The 24,180-nt window shown below is 44.4% G+C and overlaps 1 protein-coding gene across 1 annotated transcript in view; it reads left to right on the forward strand.

Moving 5' to 3' along the window:
- LOC311229687 (caM kinase-like vesicle-associated protein) overlaps positions 1–22,149 on the forward strand; it is a gene marked incomplete at both ends in the record, with an annotated part of 36,800 nt that extends 14,651 nt beyond the window's left edge. Inside the window, 7 exons of the mRNA XM_084315762.1 lie at positions 5,589–5,727; positions 15,697–15,817; positions 15,992–16,067; positions 18,323–18,459; positions 18,725–18,803; positions 21,338–21,425; positions 21,784–22,149. Coding sequence (XP_084171888.1) covers positions 5,589–5,727; positions 15,697–15,817; positions 15,992–16,067; positions 18,323–18,459; positions 18,725–18,803; positions 21,338–21,425; positions 21,784–22,149 — 1,006 coding nt within the window. The remainder of the gene's footprint in view (positions 1–5,588; positions 5,728–15,696; positions 15,818–15,991; positions 16,068–18,322; positions 18,460–18,724; positions 18,804–21,337; positions 21,426–21,783) is intronic.
- Between the last annotated feature and the right edge of the window lie 2,031 nt (positions 22,150–24,180).

Consider the following 24,180-nt stretch of genomic DNA (forward strand, 5'->3'; position numbering starts at 1 on the left):
TCTTTAATGTCAATTTTCTTTATGTGTCCCGCTGTGATTAATTTGTTAATCTCAGCGCGGTACACAGCTTCTTGAGCGGGGTCTTTGGCTAGGCGCCGCTCTGTGTTCAATAGATACCGCTCTGTCGCCTCTTTTGTAGCACGAAAGGTGGGCATTCCCTCTCGCCTCAGGAGTGGAGTTGCGTATCTCATCACTCCGCTGACGTTGACTCTCTTTGTCCCGTGCTCGAGGAGGGCTATAGCGTAGATATCTTCCTTAGAACGAATGTCTTTCTTTTCGTTCTTAAAGGGCATTGTCTCTAGTGTCCATAGCCTCTCTACATGCTGCAGGAGTGTGGTGTCTCCTTCTGTCGCTCTGGAGTGGAGGCAGCCAGTGGCTGCTGTTCGGTTAAGAGACTTGGCGAGGGGGCCTTGTAACGTTCATCCTAGGCGGGTCTCGACTGCTGCAGGACAACCTCTGGGTCCTGTATGGACCCGGTCTATCGGGACTATGAGGTCTGCATGGTCGGAGCCTATCAGCAGGGTCGGGGTGGCGCCGTCTATGAGCGGGATAGGAAGTTGACGCAGGTGCATATATTTCTCCATCAGCTTGGCGATGGGGTAGGTGTACTGCGATAGTCCTATTTCTTGGCTGGTGAAAGCATTAGTAATCCTGTACCGTCTCTCTGGCTGCCCGCTTGCTGCGATAGTGAAGGAGACATTCTCGCCCTTTATCGTCTTTAGATCTCGTCTTATTGTCCGAATAGTCATCTGGTTCTCGCTCCCTCGTAGCCCCAGCTGGGCCGCAGCGGACGCGAGGAGAAGGGTCTTCTCTGACCCGTCATCAAGGACGGCGTAAGTGTCCATGATCTTGTCTTGGTAACTCAGGGTTACACGGACCACCTTTAAGAGCACCTGGGCGCCGCTGCTGCTAGCGGGGTCAATGTACATAACACTTGCCTTTGTGCTGTTGGATGGTGCAGGCTTTCTTTTGTTACTGTCGTGTAGGACATCCAGATGGGCTCCGTCACACCGACTACACTTCTTCTTTAGGCGGCACTCGGCTGCCATGTGACTGCGCGCGCATCGGTAACAGCGCCTGTTGGACTTTGTCCAGTGACTTACTTCTTCAGCGGTCATCTTCTTGAACTGGTCACATTGTGACAACCAGTGTTCCTTCTCGCAGTACGGGCACACCATCTTCCACTTCTCTTTCGTCGAGGGGGTACTGTGGTTCTTGCTGCTCGGTACTGATTCTGATTGGTGCATGACAGTCACCGATCTTCGGCCATCGTTTACTCTCCTAGGTCCCTCTCTGGAGCTTGGCGTGCTCCGCACGAACGTATCCAGCCGTAGGCTGCTGACTTCTCTTGCCAGGAAGTCGGCTAAATCTAGGAGGGATGGCTCGGGACCGTTAGGATCACAGTGGTCTCTTTGCCGCCTGAAGCGCTCCTGTCGGGCGGGCGGCAGCTTCTCTAAAATCCTCTCGACGTTCGAGTTTGCGTATAGTTCGTGCATACCCTTTTCTCGTTGCGCCCCCAGCATCCCTACCAGGGATTGTACTTTTATAGACAGGTCGTCTAGTGAGCGATTGTCTGTTGCTGGGGGTAGGCGATCAATATGCCTTATCTCCTGTATTACGTAATCCCATATACGTCCATATCTCTGGTCCAGCGCTGCTAGAGCCGCGGTGTATGGGGTCGTAGAGGTGGCATAGGCCAGCGCTATGTTGTGCGCTCGGGGCACTTTCAGGTGCTTCAATAATATTGCATACTTGTGGCGTTCATCAGCGACATCCACCATCATTGTCTCTAAGCACATCCGGAGCTCCGTGTACTGTGCTCGATTCTCATGGGTGAAGTCTGGAAACGTCGGTGTGCCAATGTATGACGCCATGGATGGCTGGCACATCGGTGAGCGTTGGAAGAGAGGCCTCCTGGGCGAGTCTCTTCTTACGCCTCTCGGTGGGCTGGTACTGGCAGGGTACCATGGCCCGCTGGTCCAGGTGCTATTCCTCGGGACTGGTCGTGCGTCATGCTCACCCGTGAGTCGAGTCGGGGGTCTGTAGCGCAGAGCCGCAGGGGTATAGCCTGGGCTGTACTGGACCTCCTGGTCCTGTGGAGTAATGTGCTGCTGTCGGGCTTGACTCTCCTCTTCTCCCTCTTCTTCTTCTGCCAGGTCATCTAGATCCTGTAGTCGTTTATTTAGCCTCTCCGCCGTGTCCGCCGTTCCTTCCTTGTAGCTGGGTCTCACTTGGACCGGTCGGGGAAGGAGTTCGGAGGGGGGTGTAGACTCTCTCTGGTGGTCGAGTTCAAGGTCGCCTAATCGGTTAGGGGAGGGTGCCCTTGACGTGTGTCTTGACGAGGCTCTGGAACCCCTTGTGGAGGGAGGGGGTGTTGCCCTGGTGATCAGCTGCTCCATTAGCTGCGCTTGTAGTCTGTCGCGCTCGGCTTGTAGTCTGTCGCGCTCGCCCTGTAGTCTGTCGCGCTCGGCTTCGCGCTGGATGAGAGCGATGTCGCGCTCTGCTTCTCTTTGGGCACCGTCAGCGGCACGCTGGGTGTCGGATCGGTCTCTTGCCATATTCTCTTCCGTCTGAAGGCGTCTCATCTCCAGGCGTATGTGCTCTTCTTCGCTCCGTTGCTGTGTTTGGAGTCGATCGCGTTCACCCTGAAGTCGATCGCGTTCACCCTGGAGTCGATCGCGTTCGGTAGAGGCTGTCAGGCTGACGAGGAACGCCTGTGACAGCATCCTCTCCGCCTCGCTGGGGGAAGACGCTTGTAGAGGTGAGCCGCTCCTGGCTGTACTCGTTGGGGAGTCCTGGAGCTCTATCTCCTCGGCGCTCTCCTCATCTTGTTCCGTGCAGAGTTCCACCTCTGGAGGGTTGTCTTCCTCCCGGAGCTCTGGGGGGACTACTTCTTCGGTATTGGCGGGGGGTAAAGTCGTGTCAGTTCCCTCCTGGTCCCCACCGTGAGCTTGGTCAGTTACATTAGAACCCACTAGGGCCTCTGTGGTCGGGGTATCCTGGTTGATAGGGTTGTACATAATTTTACTTTCTACTTTTACTGCATTTACTGTTTGTAGAAGGCTAGGTAGTTTACTGACAGCGTAATCCTCTAAGTACTGAGGTGGCTGTCGTCTATGTTGCGGGCGTTCTACTTTAGGAGGACCGTTTCGTGGAGTGTTCATCATAGGCCATTTCAATATTAATACCACTATATTAATATTACACTGATTACCATCCGGCTCGAAGGACCAATTGTAACTGAGGGGTACAATTCCCTGACTGTATTGATAAGTATGGTATCATTAAACCACTACCGCTTTATGTACTTTAATTACTGGCCATACAGTACACGATATCTAAGTATGATGAACACTTTCCCACATATGAAATCAGGTCCACACAAAGGTAATAGTCAAATATTTAATATATAGCAAAAGGTACATATAATAATTACTTATTACATTTATGATTTGAATTGAATGCTCTTGTAAGGCAAATGAGTACTCGTATGTAAATCAACACTGAATGTCCAATCTCTGGTTACACAGGAAGCAAGTATACAACCTGGCTCTTAAGGGATTATAGCGATGGTCACTTAATGATTATAGCTGGATAATATACTGAAGGGGTCCCGCCGGTTGTAAGCCAGTAGGGGGGGTAGGAGAGCCGTCGGCTGTATCCCGTCTGGTCAACGATTTCCAGGGAGAATTCAGGTACAGAAAACAGTGCCCGTGGAACCTTGATCCACAGATGAATACACTTGGGCTCTCTTGTAGACGATAGCTGTAGCTGTCGCTGTCGGTCCACAACGAAGAAGAAGCGAGGCGACCTCAGTCTGGTCTGAGCGCCGTCTCACCTTGGCTCCTCTCGGGGTAAATCCAACACTCACCGGTGTTGGCGATTATCCGCTCCACAAATCAAAGCACCAAAGCAAATAGATATTCCATGCCGTATAGGGCTCAGCAGTCGTCGGGGTAGGTAATCCAATGTGCAGGTCCACTCGTCCTCGCCCAGAACTCCTCGGATGAAAGCACCACGCGTGGTCTGCCCAGCCTGGTTAAGACTCTAGATAACGCGAGGAAACGATGGGGGTGCTGCTCACTTTAGAACTCTAACCGAACGATGCACCATACATAATAGACTATTATTACTTAATAGAAATACGGTGCCAAACTCGGGCAATTCAGCTATTAATTCGCACAAGGTCTCACTGCTATTCTAAGGCCAAACAGGCCGTACTACACCGCACGCGGTATCGTGGGGTGAGGCTTCACGTCTTGTTACTTAGTTGGGTAGAAGGGTAAAGGACTAAGAGGAATTCTACATTTCTTGCGCCATATTTATATGCACAGTGGACAAGTAGTGCCGCTCTGCTTTCGGTAGCCGTATTCCTGCGCGGAGCTGAGGCTAGTAAAGGCATGTCTCGTCGGTACCTTTGAACTTGAACGCCAGGGGCTTGTCCCTGGCGCCTGGTCCTTTTGTCCAATAAGAGAATGAACTATTATGGGCTGTAGTAGAATAAAGGGATATTCAGTGTATATGTACAAGGAATATACAAGGGATATCAAACGATATACAAATACTATTAAATATATATCCATAAATAAATATATATATTCGGTTTAATCTGATCCTTCACAACACAAAGCGCTTTACAATTTTGTTCCTCACATTCACCCATTCACTCACACAGTCACACACTGACGGCGGAGGCAACCATGCAAGGTTAGACTGTTTGCACACAGAGCATATTTGCTTTAGGTACAGTATGTGGGAAAACTGATTTAGCATGTTTCCCGGAATGCACTCCCCATCAGGTTGATAAATGAAAGAGGAAAATGTGCCAGAGCCGTGCAAGGCAAGGACACCACGAATTACCTCCTGCACGCATGGACGGCAAGGTGCTTCTAGTTTTTGATGAATAATTTAAATAGATTTGGATATATCAACCCCCAAATGATCGCTGTATTTCAGCAAATGATCTGTATTTTAGGTTAGGGTTTGGTGTGATGTCTCCAGTGAGGTTAAGGTAAGCGTTGGGGTTATAAACAAACATCTGTACATATATGTTGACAATTTAATCAGATTAGGATTCAAACCATCAAGTGTTGACTGTATTAGGGGGCTTTGCCGCTAGGGACCGGGGCCCGGAGCAGAGTACACTTGACCCCAAGGTCCAGTGGTTTGATTAGTATGAACACTTTGTACTGTACCAACGAACCGTGCCCTGGTCCACCTGAAAAGGTGGTCTGGAGTATGGCTCATGTGTACTCGGGTACGGTTTGCCGTGGAACTTTCGGGTATGGAACTACATTATTAGTGTGAAAGCTGGCTGGTGGAGGGGGCATGCTATGAAGCAATCGTTCCTAATGTGAAAACACCCATATGGCCTTATTACAGATTATTGGTCTCAAAAGAAAACTCACATTTACTGACTTGAGGGTGGAATGTGCATATATTCCGTGAAATGTGCATAAACACTGCTTCCCCACATTGTGTTTATGAGTTGATTTCCTGCATGATAAGAGGAAATGTACTGTAATTGCACACCTACCATAAAAATAAATACAAAGACTGACAGTCTCCTGCCTATCCCTCTCACACAGCGCCACAGGCAGGGAGGTGTTCGACTGGATCCTGGACCAGGGCTACTACTCAGAGAGGGATACCAGTAACGTGGTGCGACAGGTGCTGGAGGCGGTGGCCTACCTCCACTCCCTGCACATCGTCCACAGGAATCTCAAGGTAAACCAGATAATACACTGCTCGCTGGGAGGACATCTCATAACTTTACATGTTGTTTTAGATGGTTCTCTGTGCTGTGAGCAAGTTTCATGACCCTAACTATAATAATAGAAAAAGAACACTTGTTGTCTAATTCTTCTTATTATTATACTTGTCATGACAGACAGACAGACAGACAGACACAGACAGACAGACAGACAGACAGACAGACAGACAGACAGACAGACAGACAGACAGACAGACAGACAGACAGACAGACAGACAGACAGACAGACAGACAGACAGACAGACAGACAGACAGACAGACAGACAGACAGATAGATAGATAGATAGATAGATAGATAGATAGATAGATAGATAGATAGATAGATAGATAGATAGATAGATAGATAGATAGATAGATAGATAGATAGATAGATAGATAGATAGATAGATAGATAGATAGATAGATAGATAGATAGATAGATAGATAGATAGATAGATAGATAGATAGATAGATAGATAGATAGATAGATAGATAGATAGACTAAGCACTCCTCCACTTGTGTTAGACTAACAACAATACGATAAAGCATATTCACGTAGTATTTATAAGCTGTTCATTGCTTTAAAAACTAGACAAAAGGAAATTAAAAGGTTAATCAAACTTACAAATTTAATTTGAGGTTTAATTTAACTTAAAGGGAAAGGGAATACACACAGGAGCTCCCAGGATTGTGAGCTTTTGTGGAAACTTGCATCTTAATGAGCAATTATTACCATCACAAGATTTACAGAAACATAATTCTACACCAAGGCAATAAGATTCAAGGCCAGAGCTTTTATTTTTAATAAAAAAAAAAAAGAATCTCACTTTTTTCTGTATTTTGCTCCCATCCCAATTTAGTCGTTATGCCAATTCCCTTCCTGGTCGTTGCGCGCATTGTCCCACTGTCAGCCTAGGGAGGGTGTAGAACTACCACATGCCTCCTCCGATACATGTGGAGTCAGCCAGCCGCTTCTTTTCACCTGACAGCGAGGACTCTCACTGGGGGAACGTAACGCGTGCAGAGGTTCACGCTATTTCCCCCCAATCCCTTCCCTGCTGAACAGGCGCCCCGACCGACCAGTAGGAACCTCAGTTTACAACGACCAGGACACATACCCCGCCGGCTTCCCACCCGCTAACACTGCCAATTGTGTTAGTAGGGACGACTGACCAAGCCGGAGGTACCGCTGACAGCTGGATTAGATCCCAGAGTCTCTGCGGTGGTAGGCGAGTGCATTCCCCACTGCGCTACCCAGCCGCCCTGGGCCAGAGCTTGTTACTGTGATGCTACTGTAGTTCTCTTCCCTATAGGTCTCATTTCCCCCTGTCTGCCTGTCTGCATCCTCCATTTAGTGGGAGCGGAGTATACACTATGCACACAAACACACACACACACACACACACACACACACACACACACACACACACACACATACACACACACACACACACACACACACACACACACACACACACACACACACACACACACACACACACACATACACATGCACACACACACACTCTCTTAGCTGTCCATCGTGTTTGATGATGATGCTTGCTCCAGGGATGGGGGGGGGGGGGGGTTCAGCGACGCTACTGCTGGTGCCACTTCTCGTTGGCGTTGAGTCCGATCCTTGAGCCGCACACCCGTCCGCAGATGGCGCAAGGGAAGCCAGATACCTGGGGGATGCCAGCCGCCCGTTGGTGTTGTTGTGTGCGTTTGGTGTATTTGGGAAACTGCAATGGCACAAGTGACTTGCCAGGATGATCTGTCGAGTGCCAGAATGTCAAGCTGCGTGTTGTTGATCAGTGTTAATTTTGGCAGTTATTTTCATTTTAGTTTTAGTCTTAGTCATGTGTCAAGTGCTCCTTTTTCGTTTTCATCATATTTAGTCATCTGCATTTATTTTTCGTTTAGTCAGTTTTAGTCAACTAAATGTCTGAGCATTTTAGTCTTAGTCAGTGTTAGTCTCGATTTTGTCTTTTTTGTTTTTGTCTAGATTTAGTCGCAGAAAACTGATGATTTTAGTCTAGTTTTCGCTAATGAAAAAAAGGCATTTTATATTTTTATATTGTAAATAATGCAATTCTATTTATTAAGTATAGTCTAGCCCAAACCCTATCAGCTGATTCACAATAAGTTCAGTAGAAGTAACCAAACATTCCTTGAAATGGTCAATAGATTCAGAAATAGTCAGACATGGAATGGAACATATTCTGATTTAAATTGCTTTATTTTTTTTAACCAACAATGGAACATTAGGATAGTGTAAATACACAGTACACACTGATTGCAATTCTCACTGGTACCTACTGTACAAATTTCACACACGTCACACACACATTCCCTTTTGTCCCTCGAGTCGTACCATAGATCGCTGATGTCACTTAAAATGGCGGCCCCCATCAGAGCATTCGGCTAATAACATTAGCTTAGCGACCCTGCCACCGCACTTCTACTGTATGTGCATAAAGTGTGGTAACAAAATATCACAGCCCATAAGACTGGGAGCGTTCTAACTCTACTGAGCATGTACCCGACATTATATGAAAAATAAAAAGTCATTACGACGTTTTAGTGCACTTCACGCGCTAAAGGGATTCATAACTTATAGCGGGGTCAATCTCAGTGTTAGTACTCGTCTGTTTATTTTATTTTCATACCAACATTACCTTTTTAAGTGAACGTGGTCTTGTCCTTTCTGTATCCATGTGTAATGTTGATAGTAGTCTGGGATATAGGTCCCGACTCCCATGCTATTAGCTATTAGCTCTTCTGGCAGCCTAGCCATCCTCTCAGCCTCCGTCGTCTTAAATGCTATGTTCTTTTGGTAGAACTGTTCGGCTGCCGCAGGAGTGTTGAGAGAGTAGCAGATTTTTAGCCTTACGTATGTTATGTAGCTTGGCTTTTAGCCATAAACGCTGCTGAGCTTAACCCAGAAACGGAAATGGGAAATGCTGAAATAATAACGTGACTTATTCTAAAAGTTATAATTATTTTGTCTCATCTTGTTTTAGTCAACATAAATTAAGAGAAAATTCGTCATGGTTTTTGTAAACTACATTTTTGTGTGCTCAGTTGTGGTCAACGATATGTAATTAACTATTTAGTCGCGTTGGCGTCACATGGTCTTCAATAACGTGACGTCACATCTCGTTGTCGTCATGAAAAAAACCTTCGCTGACGAACATCTTTCGTCATCAATTTAGTCGACAAAATTAACACTGTTGTTGATGTTTGCACACTTTAGGAGGTCCCTGGTGTAGTCCTGAAAGCCCGCTTTGCTTCTCTTAGTTGGTCATAGAGGACTTGGCGGGGCAGGCAGTGGTCAAGCATACGTATGGTGTGCCCTATCCAGCGAAGATGTTTTTTGGCCACAGCTGCGGCCATACAGATTGAGTTGGTGTTGTTGAGGATGTCTGTGTGGGGGACTCGATCTTCCCAGGTCAGGCCGAGGATCCTTTGTAGGCAACGGATGTGGAAGGCATCCAGGTTGGTGATGTGCCGGCGGTATGGGTTCCAGGATTCTGCTCCATAGAGCAGAGTGGAGAGACATACTGCATTGTAAACGGCAACCTTGGTGCTGACCTTCAGGTTTAGGTTTTCAAAAACCCTGCTGCGTAGGCGTCCAAAGGATGATGCGGCTTTATTGATATGTGTGTTTATCTCTGCATCAAGGGAGAAGCATGAGGAAAGAGTGAAGCCGAGGTAGGTGAAATTATCCACTGTTTTAAGTGGAACACCGTTTATGTGAAAACTGATAAGTGTAGAGGTTCGGGAAGTGAGTTGGGACATGACTTCGTTTTTTTTATGTTGACCTGGAGACCGAAGGATTGGTACAGACTGGATATGGTGTCGAGAGCATGCTGCATAGACTCTGGACTGTGAGCTAAGATTGCACAGTTATCAGCGTACTGTAGCTCACATACTTGGCAGGATTTTGTCTTTGTGTGTGCCTGGAGCCGGCAGATGTTGAAGAGACTACCATCAAGGCGGTATTCCACATGGACACCGTGTTCATGTCCCAGGGCTCGGCGGAAGAGGCAGGTGACGGCAGAGAGGAGGAGATTAAAGAGCACCGGAGCCAAGACACAGCCCTGCTTCACCCCAACATTAACCTTAAAGAATTCTGACTGGCGAGGGCGGCTAGGTGGTGTAGTGGGCAAGGCACTCGCCACCAGTGTGGAGACGCTAGGATTCGCGTGTTCGAATCCAGCTCTCCACATTGTTTTCAGTTTAGCTGGTCGTCCGCAGTAATACACATTGGCCGTATTACGGGGAGGGAAAACTGAAGGGTGGGGATCGAACGTTGTGAACAAGCGACTCCTACAAGTCGGTTGGTGCGCCTGCGCAGTAGAATCAGGAAGTGTCGGGGGCAGCGTGAGCCTCCCACGCGTTACTCCTCGACACTGAGAGATCGAGCTGCGCAGGTGAAAAGATGCGACTGCTGTTACCTCAAGTACCGGAGGGGACTTGTGCTATGTATGACTTAGTCCACATTGCAGCCGGCTTGTGGGAGGCAAGAAACAGCGTTCGTGACAGGGGAGGGTTGAATTGGATGATACGAAATTGGGATGGGAGAAAATATAGAAAAATGGGAGAAAAAGTGGATAAAAAAAAAAAAATAAAAATCTGACTGGCGCGGCTACGTGGTGCAGTGGGCAATGCGCTCACCACGAATACTGGAGACGCTGGGTTCGCCTGTTCGAGCCCAGCGCTCCACATTGCTTTCAGTTTAGTTGGTCGTCCGTACTAATACACATTGGCAGTATTAGGGGGTGGGAAACTGATGGGTGGGGATCGGGCGTTGTGGACAGCGACTCCTACAGGTCGGTTGGTGCGCCTGCGCAGTAGAATCAGGAAGCGATGGGGGCGGCGCCCCTCCGAAGCGCAGACCCCTGACGCTGAAAGATCGCGCCGTGCAGGTGAGAAGATGCGACTGCTGTTACCTCGAGTATCGGAGGGGACTCGTGCTATGTATGACTTAGTCCACATTGCAGCCGGCTTGTGGGAGGCAAGAAACAGCGTTCGAGACAGGGGAGGGTTGAATTGGATAATACGAAATTGGGATGGGAGAAAAATAGAAAATGGGAGAAAAAGTGGTTAAAAAAATAAGAATTCTGACTGGAGTTCACCCTTCTGGACTCTGGCTTGCATCCCGTGATGGAGAGAAACTTGGGTGGTACCCCAAGTTTGTTGAGGTGTTTCCAGAGCAGCTCACGGCTGATGGTGTTGAAGGCTTTGCTTAGGTCTATGAAGGCTATGTAAAGATCCTTGTGATGCGCTCTGCTCTTCTCTAGCAGCTGCCTCAGGACAAAGACACATACAGTCGAAAGGGAGAGACAGAGAGAGCAGAGTTTAAAAGCTTGAAAAGTTACAACAGATGACTACATAGACTATAACTCAAAGCAGAGTGGTCCCTGTTAATGCAAACTCAGAGCTTCACTCTGGGCGGTGTGAACATGCCCAGGCGCACTCACGTAGTTATTCATTCAATCAGCAAATACCCCGACTGGACTCGAGAGATTAAGGTCACTTTCACACCCATAGTTTGGTAGACTCTGTGAGATTCAGATCACTTTCACACCCATAGTTGGGTAGAATTGGTGAGATTCAGGTCACTTTCACACCCATAGTTGGGTAGAATTGGTGAGATTCAGGTCACTTTCACACCCATAGTTGGGTAGACTTGTGAGATTCAGGTCACTTTCACACCCATAGTCGGGTAGACTTGTGAGATTCAGGGGTGAAGTTGCAACATTGTTGAATTTTTTATTTGGTTCAGTTAGCTTTCACACTGCACCTTGTCATGTCAAACGCACCAAATGTTCTAAACAAAGCCACGTAATCACACAGGTCAGCCTTTTATTCAAGAAGAAGAAAATAAATAATTAAAAATAATCAGACACACACAAAATAAATCACCCATACTGTATGTTTAGTGGACTGTCTGTCTCCCTCAAGCGCGAAGCTGAAGTGACAAGCAACTATAAAGTTGAATTTCTCCAGAAGCCAGTTATTTTTTTTATATATTATGTTTTTTATATGGTGACATGCCATCGCATACTGTACACAGAATGTGGTCCATGTGAATCTTGTGGAAAAGTATTTTACAAAATATACACAATCTGCCAGAACTTTCAAATTGATTTGATATATGATAAGAGCTGACTGTCAGTTGCAACAATTAATTATTGGGTGAGTAAACACAGAGTGAGACAAATTAGAATGCAACGGGGGTGAATCCCCTCAACAAACTACATGGAGTATATTATGGCTGTATATGGAATACATGCAATGTATAGAATATCAGCCATTCTAGGGCTAGCATTAGACAAACATTGGAACATCTGCCAGATATACCTTTTTTATTACACATGCACTCATTTTACATTCAAGCCGGTACATCAACAAAATTAGGCAGACAGCACAACAAATCAGATGCTTCAAGAATACTCTGCAGTGTAAGCTATAGGCAGATGAACCCAGCAGTAGATTGCTTAGGCACCTATATCTATTGGCACGAATTGCTGAGACAATGAAGTGGCTAGTTAGGTAGCTAACTAACAAACATTCTGTCAGATTGTTGAAAAGAGTTTCTTAGTGTGAAGAACCAAAATGCTGAATCTCAGGTGCTGATCTGGCGTAATCACTACAGTATGTCCAATTAGAACACATTGAGATGAGATGAGTCCAAATGTAGATTATATGTATTCACAAGTTGTCACACATCTTATCATCACCGCTTTTTAACAGGTGAATATTGTTGCTGTCCAATCTCCAAGTCTACATGTGTGGTTCTAAAGTAAATAAAACCTTATACAGAGAAACATTAATATAGATGAATTAGGCTAAACATTCTCACTTAAACATTCAGTCATTATAAGAGCAGAAATAAAGTATATCCTACTCAACATAAATACTATTAACATGGCTAATATGACTACATGTTAGCATGTAGACTACCCACATGCTAATCATGAGCAGCATCATAATGCTAACTGGAGCATGTTAGCTATACAAACACAGGAGATGTGTCTAAACATCATACATAACACATTTATTCCCACACATTCTAGGAATGAACCAACTTACTCTTTGATGCACACACAAGCATGTTGTGTTGGGGGGGGGGGGGTGTCTTATGTTCCCACTGCTCTATGTCCCCACTGATCTATGTTCCCACAGCCCTACTGTATGTTCCCACAGCCCTAAAATGGCTGCTATTCAAGCTTGATCCCTGGAAACCGTGGAGGGAAGGTTTTACTTGTTCAGAACAAGGGCCGAAAAAATTGCCGTTGCTGGAGTAAGGTCTGCAGAGCAAGAGTGAGTACAAACGTGTTCAATGATAAGGATGAGAATCCAGATATTGGAGTGTTTGGGTTCCTTGAGCAGGACTGTGCACATCCCCAGGAAGAAGCTGTGGTGAGCAGAGCTTGTTTCCTACAAGGCAACAACACGTTATGTGCATTAGGGAATGGCCATACTTATGTTGTGGGGATGTAGGCCTGCGGGAACATAGGGCCTAATCTTGATGGGAGGAACATCTCTTAGAAATGGGGGAACATACAGTATGGCTTGGGGAAAAGTCCTTGGGGGAACATAGGGCTGGAGGAACATAGGGCCTAATTTTTATGGGGGGACATTTCTTAGAAATGGAACATAGGGTTGTGGGAACATACTGTATGGATGACATCTTGAATGTCTACTTAAACCAGAACTGAACAACAGTAGAAAATAACCATCTAGCATGGCGTACACAAGACTAAAGTAGAATGTTCTGGGAGGTTTATAGCACTACCTAACAATATCCACAAGGTGTGGGGGGGGGGGGGGGGGGGGGGGGGGTAATCTACAATGGAAACTCTGGCCATTTGAACAATTATATTAATTAATTTCCCATCGTAGAAGACTTTAGCGACAGTCTGACTAGCAGAACATTAGCCTCTAGTTCCAGTAGAGAGGGATACCAGAGTGGAGAGCTTCCCAGCCAATCAAGAGACTTCGGAGGCCATGGCAGCCACGCTATGTGATTCCTAATAACGCAGTACAGATCTAGAGTCAGCTTCAGTCTGTTTGTTTGAATAAGGTCATGAAGACAAGTAGTCCTTGTCATTGGCCTCAGATCAGCACTCCTACTACTGGAAAGCTTTGTGAATATGGGCCCAGATGTACAACTTATAAAAAACAAGGTTGTTTCCTGAAAAGTTTATCTCTCTGGAGATACAAGGTTTTTGCCCAAGAGCACCATACTGTAAGGTGCTATACTGAAAAGATATTCCTTTATTGATGCCCTTGGGGAAATTCAGGGAGACTGACACTGTGTCTTAAATTGGCTTTAGGCATTTTGATTGAGATGAGTGCTGATAAAATCTGTTGCAAATCACAGTAGCAGCTGTCTGGTTCATCTTTGTTTGAATTGGAGGAATTGTCATTTGCAGTACATTAGGTAGGCAGTTTTCCTGGCTCCAGAAAGCACAGCTAATTGATTTATTAAAGCTGATTTATTGCGCGTGTTCCCCTTGTGCCATCCCAATGAGCATTCTGAACAACTTAATTTAGACGTGTTAATCTGAAGGCCAAACAGTAAGAAGTACCTATGTAATTTTCGCCAGAGCCTAAATAACATTTCCTACTGCCAAATCCATACAAAGACTAGACAGAACCCATTGTCCATTATATGTGGGTGGTTGACGTTTTAGGCTGAAAAAAGGTTTTAGAAAAAGATATCACATATGAGTAATAGAAATCATTCAGTTCTGTTTTACGGACTCTTATCTTTCCAAAAATATCTGTCGTATTTTTTCGTGTAATAATATGTTTTTCATTAGTATAATGTGCTAGTGAGTAAAATTGTCATATGGCGTGACATGAAGGTTATTCTGTACACAATTGAAAAGTGGTGTATTTTAATTATGTATGTCTATTTATCAGCATTCCTCATCACTAGTAAGACACATGGTAAGACGATTGCACTAATTTGACTATGTACTTCTAATACATTTTGACAAACCTTATTATAAAAACACCAAAATGCTAGAAACATTTGGTGACACTGTTATTCATCTGTCCCATTGATGATTTTAACATTTATTACCAAAAAGCCTTCATAATGTCATAATTGTGAAAGTCACACCAAATGATATGCCGTCACACCATATGATGTTTCATGAACTAAGCACACCATTGTGCATTGGGGCTATATGCTAGCATGCTAACACCATACTCATTGGCACATGGCAAAATATATTTAAATTTAGTATTGACTAAAAAGTTTCTTATTTTTGGCATTTTGCGTAAAGGTCTAAAATGGGAAGTGCCAAAATATACCTTATTGAGAAAACTAAGAGGGGTAACTCAACTTCTAACCTTGCAATGTCCTTCAGAGATGTTGTCCTACCTCCTGAAAGGTTTGAAGGACCCCTCCACCCCAAAGGGTTCCAAACAATTGCCTGTTGAAAAATATGAATATGGCATCACACCAAATGATATCCAATTTTGGGACAAAATCTTTTTGTTTAGGGAGCATCCAAAATATTATGCCTGGACTTTTAGAAGGTCACACTCACAAGTAGACATCTGAGTTGTCAATATGTAGTTAAATAAATAACAAATGCATTCATTTTCTTGTTTTTATTCTAAATTAAACTTTATGAAATGTTCATGGGACATATGAGCTTTTACTAATTTGGCTGACATTTGAGAATAACTGGAACAATATGTGCAATGCTCTGTGCATTCATATAAAACAAAATGTTCTGTGCAATATAACAAAATATTTCTCATATATTTCTCATATATTTATTTATTCATTATTTACTTATCTTTGACACTAAGGACTCCAAAAAGGCCATGTCATGTCAACCACCCATGTCCCCATTATATCCATGAAAAGGAATATGACCTGAACTCCTCTCTTGCTGATATTCTCCCCTAGCTGGAAAACCTGGTGTACTACAACCGACTGAAGCACTCTAAAATAGTGATCAGTGACTTCCATCTAGCCAAGTTGGAGACTGGACTGATCAAGGACCCCTGCGGGACCCCGGAATACCTGGGTAAGAATCACTTTTCCGCACAGGGTGTGCAGAGTGGACAGGGTATTGGCTGCAGTAGCTCAGGGGAATTCTTTTTTCGAACAAGAATATTGGTAGCAAATGAGGTCTGTCAACCTGCTGTGATTCTCTGATTCCCAGGGACTATTTTTGACCATGTTTGTTGTCGCCCTGCAGCTCCTGAGGTGGTTGGCAGACAGAGATACGGCAGGCCTGTGGACTGCTGGGCCCTGGGAGTCATCACCTACATACTGTGAGTTCTACAGCCATGCATAAAATATATAGGTCCGTGGAGAGGCACACTGAGGAGGCCGTGCAAACTGCAATGGAATATGGGGCATCTCTCTCTCTTTACCTAATATTTTGATTCTATCCTGACATTTTTCAGTTGGAAGGGCAGTCTATATGCGTAACGGTAAATGGCTCTTTTTTATGAGGCTCAAAAAGGCAGGTTCTCAAGCACCCCTTGGGCTCTATGTGTACACGTGCCTGGTGAGTTCTACAGCCAGGTCAGGGCTGGATAGTCCAGACCACCTTGTTCCAGTCCAAGGCTACGTTCACACTGCAAGCCTTAATACTTGATCTGCAAGCCAGATTTATTGCTCAGATCCGATTTTTTTGTTTGGCTGTTCACATAATGTGGCCAATATCCAGATTCCAGTGTGAACTGGTTACGCTCCTGAATTAAACAATAACTACAGATCGTGCCAAATGGGTTCCCCAAGCGAGTCAGCGACTTTCTCTCTGTATCTCCCTCTCACACACACACAGCCTGCAGTGACAGGTGCAAAATAAACACACACACACACACACACAAACACACGCTTGGCGTGGTCCGCAAAGTGGCTGCTTCCAGGAGATTGACAGAAATTATTTTCTTTATAAGATAAAGAGGGATCTTATAATACAATTATAATTATAATTCCATCTTATAATCAGGGTTGTCTCATATTCAGACCAATACGGTACTTTGTGTGGTGTTGTTGTGGTTGTAATTTCATGATTAATCGTCTAGCTTTTCCACAATATTAACTTGTGTGGCACAACACTAGGCTGAGAATTAATAGTTTTTCCATTTTGTAACACAATACAGGGCTGACCCTAATCTCCTGTTGACATTGCTTCCTACTTAAAGTACTGGCACTCGAGATGTTTGAGAGTTAGAGCTTGGCGGGTGGTTATCTACCGAGCTCTTTTTCGCTCTCATCCGAGTAGAGCTTTCACTTTCAAACGTCCTAACCTCCCCGTGTTGGAATAGCATCCGTCCCAATTTCAAATCACTATCTCCAAAGCCACAGTAGGGCTGGTCCAAGGCCAGATCCAGTCAAGTTTGAATCATAGGTGCGCTGTGCATCTATTGCAGGTAGACTACAGTCCCTTTTTCTCGTATAATGGGTCATACGAAATGTATAATGTCATCAAGTACGTACTCTTGAGTTCAGTAAGGAAATATAATCTAATATACAGTAGGCTATCTGTCCTACAAAACAATGGCTGATTGGCCGATTCGGTTGTTAATTACAGGCAGCTCCTCAAAACCCACTCAGCCATTTTCTTAACTTGTTATAAGCTGCTAGTGTTTTGTGTTTTTGTAAAATGTTATTGTGCAAATGCTCTCTTTTTTCTCTTTTAGGGCAAGCACATACATTATGTAGTAGGCTTAATTTTTTATTTATTTTTTTATATATGTAGGGCATTCACATACAATGCATGCAGACAACTGCACTGTGTTTTGATTGCCTTAGAATTAGAAATAGAAATAAGAATAAAACCACTGAAATCCACCCAAAAACAGAATTGTAATTATTATTATTATTTAAAAATGTTTAACGAACCTTACTGTATTTTACTATTATGTACTATACTACTATATACTATGTACTATGCTACTATGCTACTACCTACTATGCTAATATGTCCATACTGCTATAAACTCAGATACAATTCATAAGTCGCTTTGGATGAAAGTGTCAGCTAAATGACTAGATACATTTACATTGCACTATTCTAATGACCTTGGACAGTTAAGTCAGTATCTATAAACTGTCTCTCTAAAATGGAAATCACAGCATCAAGACTTGGATTTGTGATGTCATCAAGTGAGACCTTTTGGAGTTGGTCCACTGACAATTAATTACTGACTGGCTTAAAGAATTGTTGTTGTGAGCTACTACATCCAAATGGGTTTTTTTTTAAATGCAGGGCTGACAGCTCTGATTCAGAAAATATACCCATATCCCAGTCAAATCACCACATGTACTGTCATAGTGTAGAAGTTATTCCACTATCTACAGTACTATCTATGGATCAGCTCCGATGACATCATCACGAGAGTCTCTCTGGTGTTCAGCTTAAAGGAGAGACTTGTTGTGAAACTGAGCTGTACAGTATTATAGAAATAACATTTGGGGATTCTATTTCCGCGTGGGTCTTCCCTTTAATAATGCCCAGCTTGCAGACGCTTCGTGTTCTTTGCCTTGACGCTCGCCTCTCGCTGCGTTGCCCCAGGCTGTCAGGAAACCCTCCGTTCTACGACGAGACAGATGATGACGATTACGAAAACCACGACAAGAACCTGTTCAGGAAGATCCTGGCGGGCGACTACGAGTTTGACTCCCCGTACTGGGATGACATATCTGAGTCAGGTATTTAAAAAAAATATATATATATACTGTATATAAAATACTGAGACACATAGAAGTTTTGATGAATCTCTCTGGAGATAAACTGTGACAGCTTGCTGAATAAAGGCAGTGGTGCTCTCCCCCTCCCTCTCAGCTCTTCTAGCGTTCAAAAGCATCCCTTTTTTTTTTTTTTTTTTTTTTATTTTCCATCCATCAGGAGAAGGGAGCTTTTGTTTGTTTTGTTTGTTGAATTCTTGTGTTTCTTCACTGTGTGTGTGTCTGTCAGCGAAGAGTCTGGTTGCCCGCCTGATGGAGGTGGACCAGGACCAGAGGCTGACAGCTCAGGAGGCTATCAACCATGAATGGTGAGGACCCACAGGAGCCACACGGAACACATGCCACACACTATGCTGGAGCGACGACGTGACTGGAATGACTGTATTTCAGGACACCAGTCGCGTTTAAGTTGCATACAAATCGACTTGTCCCCAAATTACATCAGACTTAGATTCCGACTATTCATTAGGGACTCGTGAACAATGTAGGAGAACGGCACAGCCTAAATAAATCAAACATTTAACTGGGTAACATTCCGTGCATTGCATTCTGTCTGCTGTTATACACTTAACACACACGTCTCCCTCTGTGTCCACTCTATTTAACAATGTGCTGCTCCTGCATTATTGCCAACAATTCTTTATGTTGTAAATATTGTATTCATAGATGATTTAGGAATAATTGTATTGTTTTGGGTGTCAGATGGCAAATCACGTGTGGTGCCCTTCATATCAAAGCAAGTGGTTTGGTAGGCTACATATCAAGATAACCATAATGGTAGGCTAGGCAGCCTGGCAGATACTTTTAAAAGCAAAGCTGTCTTTTCTCATACCGCATAATGTTAAAGTGATCTTATCGATAACCTTCATATAGATAAAAGGTACATTCAACAGATTACTGAAATTGCTAAATTAGATGTAATCAATATGCAAAGCAAAGTGCCATTCCTTACTAGAAATAATCATGTTGCACATTATGCAGAGTGGATTTAACACTTATTATTACAAAAAGAGACTTGAGACTTGACTTAGACTCTAGCTCAAAGATGTGATACTTGAATTGGACTCTAGCTCAAAGATGTGATTCTTGAATTGGACTCTAGCTCAAAGATGTGATACTTGAATTGGACTCTATAGCTCAAATACCTGAGACTTGAATTGGAATGTAGCTTAAAGACTTGATACTTGAATTTAACTTGTGAGCATCTCTGCTATATTTGTGACATGGTTGCAGTTATTTTATATTCCAGACCTGGAAGGAATTATTTATGCTTCTGTTGGACTCCATTAAACAATGGAGGAGGAGAAGAGGGAGAGTGTTCCAGTTAACAACATCAAGTCTGTGGTCTCGCCTTAGATCATCACAGCTGTGATGCTATTTGCAGTACTCTAATGTACAACCTCCAGTGTTCTATTTGTTATGTGTCGGGTGTAATTCCTAGTCATGATGTTATAATGAATACCACGCAGCTCGCAGACAATCAGATTGCTTAATCAGAACCAGTAATGTATGTTTGCGGCAAAGACAGAATGATGAATTATTGGTTCCCCCCTTTCAGGCTATTTCCCTTGATTGATTAGATTAGAGGAGGGCTTGAAACTTTAAATAGTCCTCATTTCACAAAGCATTAAAACATGATGATGTATTTGTATATCTTTTCAGAACCCCTTCAAAATGGTCTTGCGACCCCCCCCCCGGTTGAGAACCACTGCAGGGGAACCATCTCCCAGTTTGTGCAGAAAGCTACAGCAAGGCTTTTGATTAGATCTAGTCACTATCACTCTCTTTCTGGACTCAGTGGTTGAGTTTACGATTGATATAAAAGTAGCTCTGATCACTCTCAAGACATTACATGGTCAAGTGTCACCTGCTGTGGCCTTTATAGTCCCATAGCATCTCTCTGGTACAATTCCTACTGTAGATTGAATCTTAAATCAAAACTGTGCTACTGTGCTTTTCGCAGTCTCTTCCCCTCTAGACTCTGGAACCACCTAAGAGTTAGATCGGCTGATTCAATCGCTAATTTCAATAAGCATCCTGAAAACCCACCTTTGCTCGCTGGGGCGTTTTCTTAAAGGGGAACTATCTTATAAATGGCCTTTTTGAGTGTTTAGCATTGTTTCCTAGCTATGTGAACTTATATTAATATGATCTATGTCTCAAAATTCTCATATTGGCGCATTCTTCCAATTCTCCTCTCACAATATTCACCTTCACTGAACTGAGTCATTTGAAAATGTGCCTATATGTGATGTCATAAAGACACCGCTGCATGTTAATGTTCAGGCGAAGACGACGCTGCGCAGTGGTTTAGGAGCCCAGGCTCAAAACAGCTCGAGATCTTGAGGTAGAAAAATGCTGTTTTTGAGGACTTGATTAGAAATACAAAACAATGAATAAAAAAAATATATATATTACAGAGGTGTTCCATAGACTCACAGGAATTGTGTAAAAGTGCCCAAATAGTGAAAGAAATAGTAAAATAGTTCCCCTTTAATTTTGTTATGTGTCTGTTAGGGTTTGTGTTTTTGCAAACGTGTATATCATGCAATTGTGCAATTCAGCTTAAGGAGAGACTTGTTCACATTCACACTCCCTTTTTATTATTTGCCTCTATGGTTACTCTGTTACCCCAGGCTGTCAGGAAACCCTCCTTTCAATTGTTTTTCTCTTTACGTCTTGTTTTTATGTGAGAGTTTATGAAGCGTTTTGTTAATCAACGAGATACAAGATACAAGCAGTGTAATGAATGGATATGAATTGAGTGGTGGTGCTGCTGCTGCTCTCATATCTTTTGGGAGTTTGGTGTCAAGTTGTATCCCTTTCCCTCTTTTTCCCTCAGGATCTCAGGGGGGGCAGCTTTAGATAAGAATATCAAGGAGAATGTCTGCGCACAAATAGAGAAGAACTTTGCCAAAGCTAAGTGGAAGGTAAGCCTCTGTCCTCTGCTTACTAATCATCAGTATTACATTACCATCTTTTGCAGAAAGCCACACAATGTGACGTCGCGTGTGAGTTCATGCATGTAGTTTTCACGTTATCACAGTGAGGGTATTATTGTCGATGATGACGATTATGTTTCATGTGATAGTGTGACAATTACACACGTGAAAACATGTAAGCATGTGAGATTGTATAACATGTGATGACAATCTTCCAGTGTTCGGTAAACTCATGGAGGGAGTACAGCTCGGCTGTAAGGGGATAAGATATAGACTCGATGCATTCGGCACCGTAGGCCTACCTTCTTTGGGCCTGTCCTGATCGGCGGAATGCCTCTTCCCACAGAAAGCCGTGCGTGTCACCACCATCATGAAGAGACTGAGAGCCCCTGAGTCGAGTGGATCGCGAGCAGGCAGCCCTGCAGCTGGAGCCCCGGCGGACCCCGCAGCCGCCCGGGTCGCCGCGTACCCCTCTACGGTCCCAACTGTCGTGGCTCCAGAGGGAGAGCCCACTGCAGTAGCAGAGCCCCCTGCTGGAGCGGAGGACAGTGGGACAGCACCAGAGGTGGTAGTCGAGGCAGTGGCAGGCCTGGCCCCCGAGCCGGAGGAGCCCAGCCTGGCCCCGGAGGAGGCGGGCACCGCGTCACGTTGCAACGGAGAGGCGCCAGCCCCTCTCCAACCGGCTCCAGAGGCGGGGGACGAGCAGGGCTAGATCCCGTGGGCCCTCTTCCTTTCTGTGACCTTCTCTGCAGTCCCCACGACCCCTGCACACTGTACATTAGCTGCTAGCATGGTGATACTGACTCTGCTTCTTTCTCACTCGCAGCATTAGTACCATCTCACAGAAGCCGTGTGCTATCTTTCCTGAGTGTCCAATTTTGTTGGCTTCCTTTGTATAATGTATTTTATCTTTTTACAGCAGCCCTTCTGGCTTTACCGAGGTGTGTGTGTTATTATGTCTTGACTATCGCTAGCAAAGCACAGCTATCTCCACACATTTGGGCTTTTTTAGGAACAAATCAGATTCACTATAGGCTTATGGCAAAAGTTTTTTTAGCGATAAAGAGAATACAGGGAGCTTTGATTCATTTTAATGAGCAACCCTCTCTCCCTCCAGTCTCCAGTTTGCAGTGTTGATTCCTTCATGCTGGTAGTTAATAGGATCCCAAACAGCTTGGCTTTTGCTCCTGTAATGTTATTATCATGTATGTAGTATGTAGGACCCTATTATCCACGTGTTTCACACGTGCAGAACACGATGTATTCCTTTCTTGAGGGAAAAGATGGCTCTCGTTCTTATTGTTGTCGTGTAAACAAATCCGTTATCGTGCGTCTTAACGATACTAAGATGGGCTGTTGGGGATTTCACGCCCGGTAGCTTTACTATATAGGCAGCTTCACACACACACACACACACACACACACACACACACACACACACACACACACACACACACACACACACACACACACACACACACACACACACACACACACACACACACACACACACACACACACACACACACACACACACACACACACACACACACACACACACACACACACACACACACACACACACACACACACACCATGTTTCTTTGTCAGGAGAGAACCTCGTGGCCGTAAGTGTAAAGACCTGTACATAAAGACCTTTGTAGAAGTAGCCAAAAAGAGCATGCGTTCTTACCTTTCACTGTTTGATATCACATTTGTAAGCAACCGGGTGGATGAAGATGCGATAACTGGCCTTTCTCTCTGCCAACTCTGTCTTAGCTGTCTGTAAGCACTCTCGGCTCTGAGTAGAATCAGGGTGAACGCTGTTGTATTCGCAAATATGAGAGCCAGCAATACGCAGCTCCAGTTAACCTAATTTATACCGTAATGAATCATTACAAAAATATACCGTTAACTGGAATATGTTGTTTCTTTACACATATGTTGGGATTATGTAATTGGTTTGTCATGACAAAACAATAAAAATCGCTACTTTACATCAGGGTGAACGCTGTTACGCTGCCACCACCCACTTCAATGACAGAGCTCTCATATTTGCGAATGCATAAACTATATCTTAAATGATGGCTATGTGTCTAATATGGCTGTCGCGAAGTCATTGATAAGCGACAGCCATATTAGACACATAGCCATAATTTAAGATATAGTTTATGCATTCGCAAAATATGAGAGCTCTGACATTGAAGGGCTTCTACAACGGAGCACGGCCGCTGCTGCTGGACCTGGACCGAGTCAAGCCGGCGGCGGTGCACGGAAGCCGGCGTGAAACCACCGCATCGCCCCGCTGGCGCTTCAGCAGCCTCCACGGATGTGATGTACAGTGACTGACGTTAAAAACGCGAAATAACATATAACGTTACAGCGTACAGTTTCTAGTTAATGAGTCAGGCGTCAGCCTCCACACTGATGTACAGTGACACCCAGAGTTTCTAGTTACAGTAGTGACGCGTGAATCGAGATAGTCCTAACAGTGTTTATTATTAAGAGTCAGATAGTCCTAACTGTTTATAGTCCTAACAGTGTTTATTAGTAAGAGTCAGATAGTCCTAACAGTGTTTATTATTAAGAGTCCTAACAGTGTTTATTATTAATTAACGTCATAAACCAACTACCAGATTTATTTTGCACCAGGGAACTTGAAGGTTCCTGCCGCGCTCGCGGCAAAAGGGGGCGCGCTAGCGGCGTGGGGTCGTGGCCAATCAGAGAAAAGCTGAACACAAGT

This window comes from Notolepis coatsorum (genome assembly GCF_963971535.1).
Source record: "Notolepis coatsorum genome assembly, chromosome: 6".
Classification (NCBI taxonomy): Eukaryota; Metazoa; Chordata; class Actinopteri; order Aulopiformes; family Paralepididae; genus Notolepis; species Notolepis coatsorum.